The sequence below is a fragment of the Trachymyrmex cornetzi genome, unplaced genomic scaffold, assembly GCF_001594075.2.
Source record: "Trachymyrmex cornetzi isolate Tcor2-1 unplaced genomic scaffold, Tcor1.1 scaffold468, whole genome shotgun sequence".
In the NCBI taxonomy this organism is placed as follows: domain Eukaryota; kingdom Metazoa; phylum Arthropoda; class Insecta; order Hymenoptera; family Formicidae; genus Trachymyrmex; species Trachymyrmex cornetzi.
Genome location: NW_017299487.1, coordinates 907,794 through 918,555, shown reverse-complemented (window position 1 = coordinate 918,555; position 10,762 = coordinate 907,794). Strand labels below are relative to the sequence as shown.

General features: G+C 30.0%; 1 protein-coding gene across 5 annotated transcripts; it reads right to left on the bottom strand.

Moving 5' to 3' along the window:
- Positions 1-855: 855 nt before the first annotated feature.
- GLS (glutaminase) lies at positions 856-9,948 on the bottom strand. 5 transcript variants are annotated; one of them, XM_018513387.1, is made up of 14 exons: positions 9,887-9,948; positions 9,406-9,489; positions 7,997-8,094; positions 6,039-6,074; positions 5,504-5,603; positions 5,261-5,406; positions 4,620-4,993; positions 4,163-4,443; positions 3,644-3,820; positions 3,133-3,293; positions 2,389-2,514; positions 2,017-2,157; positions 1,225-1,553; positions 856-1,057 (listed from the first exon to the last, which is right to left on the bottom strand). In XM_018513387.1, exons 2-13 carry the CDS (start codon positions 9,478-9,480, stop codon positions 1,379-1,381), a joined length of 1,890 nt encoding a protein of 629 aa, XP_018368889.1. In that variant the 5' UTR covers positions 9,481-9,489; positions 9,887-9,948; the 3' UTR covers positions 856-1,057; positions 1,225-1,378. The 5 variants fall into 5 exon arrangements, with proteins under 5 accessions (XP_018368889.1, XP_018368890.1, XP_018368891.1 ...); XM_018513388.1 differs by lacking the exon at positions 9,887-9,948 and adding an exon at positions 9,850-9,876; XM_018513389.1 differs by lacking the exon at positions 6,039-6,074.
- Between the last annotated feature and the right edge of the window lie 814 nt (positions 9,949-10,762).

Sequence of the window (10,762 nt, the reverse complement as noted above, 5' to 3'; positions counted from 1 at the left end):
ACTAAGAAAACACACTTAGAAAGATATGTTTAACACACGATTCACGCGCGATTTATTACGAAGAATCTCTACGAGATAACATCTGTTTTTCCCGATTGGCTCATTATCCGTGCGTTTATGTACCAGTGTAGAAAAATAAATTACTATTTCGTGTAATTGGAGAAGTAATAAGCGCCACTGTGTCGAAGTAATGTATCTTCAATATTTTTATAAATTATTTTTATATTATTTAAATTGAATAGATTTAAACATGAGAAAAAGAGAAAGTAAAAAACGGAAAAATTGAATATGAAAAATTGAATATCTCTTATAAACAACTTACATTTATTAACTAGTTTATACTTATTTAAATTTTTCGATTTTCGTGATTCTTATTTTAGACACAAACGTTTCTTTGTGTTAATATATTTTGCTGTTTCGTCACCAAAAATACATTGTCTTATCGAACAAATTGATCTAAAAATTTATCTCTGGAATACCCTTTTTTCGTTTTTTTAAGGCAGACTTTCTTGCGTGAAAAGACAAAAGAAATCATTTCTACTTTGTCACACGTAATGTAATAAATAGTATTATATAATTAGAAAATGGTTCATGTACTCAAAATTGCAATGTAAACATGTCTTTTGTGATCTATTAAATAAATAACTATATAAAAAACATTTTACCAAATCTGAAGACCGAACTAAAAATATTTCAAACTTGTGAATCAGACAACCCTTGGTTTGTACTTTTATTGATCTGATATGTAAATTGGAAATTTCTATTGCATTTACATTCAAAATATGAAGAAATATCGAAGTATATCTTAGAGCAAATATAAATATGTATAAGAGTGATAGTAAAGAATGAGGTGGAAGTAAAGCATAAATTAATGAAATCATAAAACGAACTTTATGGTCTTTTAATACTAAACTAAATCATGGAAAAAAGACGTAATATTAATCACAGTTATTCTTAATCGGACACTGAGCGTGCCGCTCAATGCTGAGATAACTCTATCGCGCGAAGTAGAACGAGGTCACAGATCCAAAAAATGAGAAAATTATTGTCCGTAGGGCTGTAAATTTTTTTGTATTAAAGTTGTTGAATAAAAAATATGTGTTCATTAATTACAAATAATTATTATAAAAATAATTATGGAATAATTCTATATTATATACGTGTAGTACCATTCCAATAATATAATATTTAAACATATTCTTATTATATAGAATAAAAACGTACTTTGTTTGCGACCTCATTTTGCTATTACTACGATCGATACGTTGTCTCACGTCTTCCTCTACTCAATAGCTCTCATAGGTTCTTGATGTTCCCACCCTCACCCTCGATTCATTCCAGTTTTGTGTAAATTCATCATCGCAGTGAATATTATTATTCACGACTGCACTGCCGTTTCCGGTGGTTTACGACACGACTCATTGTCATTATCGATACACTCGTCCTGTTTGTTCTCTAGCTCGGTCTTACGAACGAGAGCGTAGTTGTTCAAATATTCTACCACCTGCATGTGCCCGAAAGTTTCAGCTTCGTCGACTGGTCGTTTACCCCATCTAAATATACAATATTTTCAAATACAGTTGCATGAAAAAAATAAATTATATGTGTTTGTCAAAGCAAACACATACAATTTTTACTTTTATTTAATACGATAATATCGTTAAATAAAAAACGTTAAAATGTAAGAATATAAAAGCAAAGAAATATATAAAAACTAATTTTGGTATAAATAAAAAATATCACATCAAAGAAATTATAAAAAAAAAGTGCAAAGAATAATTAAATTTTAATTTAGAAAACATTAACTTTGAATGTATTAAATAATTTATAAATAAAGATTAGAAGAAAAGAGGAAATGTATAAAACTTTTGTTTATTTCAGATATAAAATAAAGTATCCTTTGAAACGATCGTAAAAGACCAATTATTCGTAATAATGGTCGATAAAAATGCGATACTATAAATTGTTAAAATAATCATTGTAACTTGATCTTGAAACAACTCAATACTGTCGTACCTATCCTTGGGATCATGTAGGACTCCACAATGCTCGATTAGAAACTCGACGCAATCTAGATGACCTTCGCTAGCGGCTAAATGCAACGCGGTTCTGCCATCGTAATCTGACAGTGTCATGTCCATCCCACTCAATCGATGTCTGAAATTACAAACGTTTGATAATAATTAAAACTAATTGTAATCTTCTAAAATGTTAGATTGCTTCGCCTCCGTTATTTTACGTTAATAGTTTACGTTAATAGGGCACATTAATAGTTCAAATTCTTTCAAATACAAAAATATTATGTGATAAAAATGTTATATGATAAAAAACGCGCAATAGAAGTCTACACGTTCATCTTTAAACAGGTTCTTAAAAGAGTAATCTCACCTTCTCATCGCTGTGACATCACCACTGGCAGCACTGAACAGAAGATTAACGATCGAGAGACCTTTCGTTTCGTATTTGTGCCGTCTAGGATCTCTTTTATTCGTTGCGTGCTTCAAATTGTCATACCTGTAGTTATAATATATGAAATAACTGAACAACACGAGAAAAAGACAGAATAAAGAAAAAGAAGTTCCAGTTTCGATTGTGTGATGTCTACATCAATAGTTGCTTTCCATTTGCACACAAGTGAAACTGAGTCTGAAGTGAGCTGAGTATTTTATACTCAGATTAATGACGTCATTATTTACTTAGGTTGGTAAAAAATTATCACAGACAATACAGGTTCGAACCTGACTTTTAAAGTGAGTTTACGAGCTCACTAAAGCACACGGTCTCGATCATGTGCAGATTATAGGTAAAAACTCAATTAAATCTCACTTGTCAGAATGTAAAAAAAACGTGCATTCAACTAAGTTATGACGTCACAAGTGAGAATTATCTGAGAATCGGTATAAATGAAAAACAACTAATGAAATTACAAGAAATAGAAAACTAATTGTAAGACAAATTTAAAATAATATTTTATGATAAAAATATCTACGTAGTACATTTATATTTTAAAATTATATCAAATATTTAATTAAAAGACAAAATAATTTAAAGACAAAATCATTTTTCATATTCGCTGATCAGTTTCCTTTATAAATTTCAGATAATTTGATTTTCAATTAATTGTATCATCACCTATGAAAGTTAAATTCGCGCACGAGTTCTTCGCAGAACTGCACACCACGACAGGAATTGCCGAGTGGATCCAAAGGTGGTGACCACGTGCAAATTCCCATGACATTTGGGATTACCACAAGAAGACTTCCTGATACACCGGATTTCGCCGGTATGCCAACCTAAAATAAAATATAGTGTTCTTCGATAGCAATGATTCTATCTAACTTTTACATTGATGTTATTAGCATCATACGGACAGCAGATAAATTATTTATACCAAATTAATAATTAATAATTAATATATAGTCAAATAACACGTAGTAAATTTTCACACTAAATTATAATAATTATTGAAATACTATATAATTATTTCAATAATTATAATAATTATTGAAATTGCCTGTTATGGAGATCCAAAAAGTGCATCTATTTTTGAATTTTATATGTTGTTTGAATCATTTATTATTTAAATTTCCAGAGATATATATTACACAAGCATTCACGTACGTATTTATCTGTTTTAACTCACTTTAAACGCGAATTGACCACTATAGTCGTACATGCCGCAACTGTGCATGAGACTCAGAACATCGCGAACGCTGTCTGGTTTTAGGACCTTCTCCTCGGTAACTGGACAAATACCTCCGTTTGCTAAGGTAGCTGCCATTACTGCCATCGTCTCGCAATTTGCTTCCATGGCGCAGCACTTGCCAATAAGAATAAAATTCATTGTCAGAGTATTGCTTACGCAAGAGTTGTTGTAGAAATAGAAATAGACGTGGTTTGTTTTAATATTGTAAACACGCAAAATTGAATGACATAACACGAATTATACTAAAATATGCTGACATGTTGCATTAAAAAATTTAAGGAAGATCCGCATTTCACAAAAGGCATAAAAATGATATATTATCATGTAGTCCTAAAATTTCAATTCTTTTATTCTTATTCTTTAAAGATCTCAATCTTTCTTATTCTTAATAATTGGAAAAAACGTATTTTAATTAAATTGTTTTAATATAATTACATATAGAGAAGAAATATTTACCTGAAAATAAAAATCCATAACTTCCTGCAAATTCGTTTTTTCTGGATAACATTTGTGCTCCCTCATGTAAAATCCTAAAGCGTAATTTCGGTCAGCTGCCTCTCGCTCCGACAAGAAAACGGCGTTGTTAAAACCAAGATTCTCACCACCAGCCAATCTCTTGAAACAGTTCATCGCAAAATCGAATTTCTCTGCCAAACCCATTTCCGGCTTGACTAATGTTTTCAAAAGTGAGCAGATCAATATCGCGCCAGCGTTAATCATTGGATTGTGTGGCTTCTCTATAAACATATCATTTATGTCAGAAATTGATCGTACAAGTAAAAATTTTTAAATAAAGCAAAATTTTTGATATTACTTGCAAACTTGTTTTTTCTCTAATTTTTCAATTTACATTAATTTTATTCATTCATTATTTTTATTATTATTCAGATTGCATTAATTGATTAATACTCACTGCCATAATCGAGTACAAGCTCATTAAAATTTCTACCGGATGGTTCTTGACCAACATATTGATGCACCACTTCTGGACCCAGCCTGTCCAAGGCTATCGCATAGGTCAAAGGTTTGCTGCAACTTTGAAGGGTGAACGGTATTGTGGTATCGCCAATGCTAAATCGCTGACCGTCGATGGTGCACACAGATACGCCCCAATATTCTGGATTCATCCTGGCTAACTGCGGTATATAAGAGGCGACCTTGCCCTCGGTGTTCGTTTTGCATTTCCAATAAAAATCCTCGATGTGCTTCGTAAAACCTGACCAATCGGGAATTATGAACTGGTGCCTGAATGCTCGCGAGATCAGAACGATATTGGGATTTATAATTCTAAAAAAAGAAAAAAGTAAGGAATTAACGACGTTGTTATATTTATCGTAGATATTTACAAACTAGGTTTTCCTTCCTTAACATTTGAACATTGTATGTAAAAGATTATATATTTTTTTCAATATAAAGAATATCTAGTAAAAATAAGCAATTTCGTATTCTCAAATATAAATGTGAGATATTTAATATAAAATTAAATATAATATAATATATTATAAATATTTAAGATATATACATGTGAATTATTTTTTGAAATTATAGATTTACCTTTGGAATTGTTCTCTATCTAATTTTTGTGTTTCATGTGATATAGCTTTAGTGCGATCGCTATTCTTGACGTGCTCTTTCTTAAGATTGTCCGTAAATTCCTGAAGTCGAGGATCATTCTTCCGTAAGCCGGTTATCCTTAAAGCCTTGAACAGATTTAATATAAATGTAAATTTTTATTATTTAATGATTAATTCACGAATATACATATATCTCTATGAAAATATGTTACATCATACATACAGCTAAAAACTCTCCCACTGATATAAGACCAGTCTCCTCGTTCTTAAACATATCAAATAAAACATCTTCGGCGTTTGTTGCTTGATCTTGATCCCGGGTGCTGTAAAATATTAATTATTAAATAATAATAAATAACATGTTTGAAAACAACTGATATAGTCAACGAATATTTTTTTCACCATTATTCTTCTATATTTTTAATCATAAATAACAAAATCATGACATAAATTATTACATTTACTATTTTATTTAAGTTTTCTTACATTACTTAGAGAGATATTATAAAATAAATTCTATTTTTTATTTATAAACCATCGCGCGTTTACGATCATAAGAATAAAACTCACCATGCATTAAATATTATAAGCAAAATGATAAAATTGATTATTTTAATAAAAAATTAATAAAAAAATTAGATATAAAGTTATTATCTTTAATGAAATTATAATTGACGAAATGCACGGAATATTAAATGCTGTGCTGTTAATGAGGTATTTATATCACACCATGCATTGATGTAGCGCATAGTACTCACTACATATAGTGGCTGTCATGAATGAAGCTGTAGTCGCTGTAATGAAAAGCAAGACAAACGATTCTGCATTAGTGATGACAATAATAATTGTTAATGCGATTGTTACCTAAGAAATCGCGCCAACATCCGGGTAGACTGATCATTTTTCTTCTCTACCCAGATTGAACACGCAATTTTCGATTTAATTGCGTAATCTTCAGAAAGTTTAGCCAACTGGAGATTAGAGGTTTCTTTGGAATCGCAATCGATTGCTTCGATGTAAGGCATAGTGATTGTCGTTCTTTAAAATTGTTTTATTTTAACTTTGTAAATTTTATTGTTAAAAATCAACAAAATGTAATTATAAGTCACTCCGATATTAATTATAATTTTTTATGTCTCGTTGAATTTCATTTAATTCAACTTTTATTTATTATTTCTGTATGTTATTACATTTAGACGTTTTTTTTTATTAAATCAATGTTGGCGAATATTTTTAATTACGCACATCACAAACACAATACTCTAGTTTTCTTCACATAATACAATTTAATAAAATTTACAAAACGTTGTTAAATGTAACTTCTTGCGCAGAATGTGAAGAAACGTTTTGCTGCTGGTTTGCAAGATTATTCCGTCGCAGATATTACCGGGGTTTTTATAACCGAGAAGAAAAAAAATAATTTCGACCTTCGTTTACCCCCCACAGATGTAAAAATACATCTTAAAATATCTCCATTAGCGTCAGATTAGAACAGATGACATCTTAGGAGTCAGAAGCTATGTACAATTTACATTCGATGGTGAACAATTGCAACAAACAGAAATCAGTAACAAATACTTGCTGAGTATATTAGAGTTGATTAAAGCTAAAATAGGAAGCTCTGTATGAGGAAAAAATGGAAGGATCAACTGATTGAAAGAGAAGTTATATTTGAGATTTATTGTAGATGCACACACACGAATTTGATTAAAGCTATATAATAATTAAAGTATTAAATATATGTACAATATTTAATAAAAACTACATTAAAAGAAGTAAGTCTGAAGTATATTAAAAATGTTTATATTAAAGTCAAGAATCTATTTTTCTATTCTGAGTTTACTTTAAAATCGTTTTTATTTTCGCTTTTCTTTGCGTTATTTTTTATTATTTTTTTATAACTCTTAAATTTAGTTTGTTCTTTCATCAAAGAATTCTTTTATAAAAGGATTAATGTTTAATGACATGTTAAATATATATGTTGTAGCAAAGCTTCAAAATTCTAATTCATTCTAGCAAATAGGTATAACGATATTAATTAGAGATTCTTAAAAATAAAATATTCTTACCGAAACGCTCTTAATGGTATTTCTTGGAAATCACCGTCCATGTAATGATCACTAAATTCGAAATTGTCCATTGCTTTGATTTTAGTAATTCCGAGTGAAAAAAACACGGACTAATATTATCACAAAAAATTTATCATTTTCAAAATATTTTACAATTTATAACATTTTATTTCGCGATCTCAAGAGATTCCTCTGCTTCAGTTCAGCAACAGATAAAATCACGATCTGAGAAATTGTATATTGCTGAACTCGCTTAAATGATAGACAATAACGACGGCCGACCTAATCAATTGCGATAGGTCAATAAATTGCGGTGTACGATATCGCATCGATAAAGTTGTTGCACGATGATCACTATGCCTTCTATAGAAAACAATTTCTAAGCGCACATTGGTATCGTTTGCAAGTTATCATATTACGCATTCGTTCGAGTTCAAATGACGCGTTTCAGTGTTACATTACGTTTATGTTTCTACAGGCGACCGAGTGATTAAAGATGTCGAAAGGAATTCTTGAGTTACATATTTGTATAAAAAGAATATTATTAGAAAAATAGCTTGTAAAAAGATTTATCAATTCGTTGACACCTTTCCACATTTTTAAATTCTTTTTAAGAATTAAACTAATAATGTAAAGATATTTCCTACCGTGTTTGAGAATGTTCTAATTTAGCTGCAGCTCCAACAGCAGCATTCAAGTATTTTGATTTTTCAGGTCTCGTGGATGCTGATATAGTAGCACGTTTCTGTAAAATAGTGGATATCTTGTATGGTAATTATTAGGAAAGAAAATTATAATTACTTCCAATTGCATAAAATTAAACAGCGAATCGCTAAAATATTTGATTATAAAACTACAATTGACAATAGTTATTATTCAACATAGCATAGAACGCACAAAGATTTTCGAAATTTATAATTATATTTAAGAAATAGATGAAATTACATATTTAATTCAATATATATATATATATAAAATTTAAATTTGATATATATATATATATATATATAGTTGCTTATTTCTTCATCAAATTTAAATTTTACAATGAAACTGTTCACATGTTGAAATATATTTGTATCGCCGGGAAACTACTACTGTTCCAAATAGATTCTGTTTAGAACAGTTTCTGAATTAAGTATTTTGAGGTGGTCGTATAAGAGAGATCGCATTGGTTGCTAGGCAGCTCTGTATTGATCTTCCGATGAATCAACATCATAGTACTCTAAGCGGAAACCTGTCACGTGTACTTTAATTCGGATCAGTTAGAGTTGCTTGTATACATAGACGTAAAGAAAATTCAAAGCCAGACTAGATTAGAAAGCGAGATTCGTCTCTGAAAGGTCACTCTTGCTATATATTTTGTTATATAATCGATACTAATCATAAGCTTCTTATATCTCAGTGATACATATGTTTCGTTAAAAATAAAATCCGGATATTTCTTAAGAACTCCGGAAAATAAATAAATAAATAAACAAGTGTTTCTTTTATAATTTTCAAGATATAATTATTAAATTTTTCCAAGACATAATTTGAATCTAAACCTATTAATACATTATGTAATATATTATAATATGATTATGATATGATTACACACACACACAGTTAAAAATATTTTAAAAATATATTTAAAAATTATATTATTTTTAATAATTATCGGTAATTTATCGTACACAAGTTATTAACTGCAATAGTCTAAATCGAGCGTCTTGTTGGCATAACAGACGTATGAGAGCTATGTGTCAAAGTATTTTTATCTCCAATATAGGCCATTGCCGTTACCCACGTGGTTGTAGTCGACGAGAATCATTCGTCTTTCTTGATACACCTTAAGAGAGCAAATCTAAATCATAACGTAACAAATAGATCTAATATAGCTTAATAATTGTATTAATAACGAATTTTAAGTATATTTCCATTACTGCGTAATACTCTTCCGTAAACGCCATGTTTAATATTTAGGTACTAGCGTTTGAGTTGAATGTATATTTCGGAAATTTCTGTTATTTAACGTCGCTTTTAAATCCTTCGTATATTTTACACGAAATATTCTTACCCTACTAGTACAATGCAATCTTCTGAGCCCGTTTCCTCCGATTCTCACGAGCTTCAGCATCCTGACACCATGCATCACTACCACCTTCAATGTTAAAATACTCACTAATAATTTTCTAAAATTGTATTCGATGACACTAATTTAAAACAACCACAATTAATTCACCATAATTTAGGAAGTTGTAAACAATACAAAAAAAATAATTTAAAAAAGATAGTCAAATTGCTCCATTCAAAAGTAAGATGTTTCAATTTGCAGTTTAGATTTCACACATCAATATTTGGCCAAATAAAATTTCCTTTTGAGGGCTCAAATTTTCTGATCAATATCGCAACGAATAGGCATTCAGCGTTTTGCACTTTAAAACGCAAAATGCTCACTTATTTCTATACTATTTGATCCATACTTTAAGTTATAACTTTTCCAACTCCAAGATTTATTTACTTAATAAATTCTTGGTTGATATTGTCGAAATAGTCACCAGTTGTAATTTTGTATGCGGCAATGATGTCGTCAGCGGAAGACGACCCTCGGCGTCCCGGCAGCCAGTGTCTACTGCATCGAGGGTCGCACAGAAAGCAGGGAAGGCCGGCCGGCGGGACATGCGCGATTTAGGGATGGTATACATTTTCGCTATAGCTAATCCAGAAAATGTCAAAGGTTCGTCGGTCGGCGTATAATTAGTACGATTTATTTCCCAGGAAGCAAAACCATGAAATGGCATCAACATTATCTCGAAGAAAGTCTGCCTGTATATAGATACTAAATAAAATAATTTTGATACATCACAAGCATACGCTTCGATTACTTAAATTTGTGCCATATATTGCATAACAAAAATAAAACAAATAATATAATTATTTAAAATACAGTTAAAATCAACAATATTATAGTAACGTTGCAAATGTTGCAGTAACATGTAGTAACATTGCAAATATTGCAGTAACGTTGCTGCAAGTTTTTGTGTTGTATAAAAATAAACACAATATTTTCTATATAATATAATTTTAAACGATAGAACAGTGTAGAAAAAATTAATTACGGATTATTGAAATTAAAAAATAGGGCAATGAACACTTATCATTTATTGTCTTGCAATTGTTACATAATGATATAATATATTGTGTAATAACTGTAAATCTCAATTGTAATTTCTTATACTGAATAACTGTATGTAATCCAAACAATTATCTCTAAATTTCTATTATTTAAAACTGCATGATGCGATAAGTAATGCAAACTGCGACATACGAGAAGGCATCTTAATAAATCAAAGTGTACCGATATAATTGCGCTATGCAATATAAATATGTTTTGCAATCGATAAGATAACTGTCCTGTACGTGAAGCTATTCTA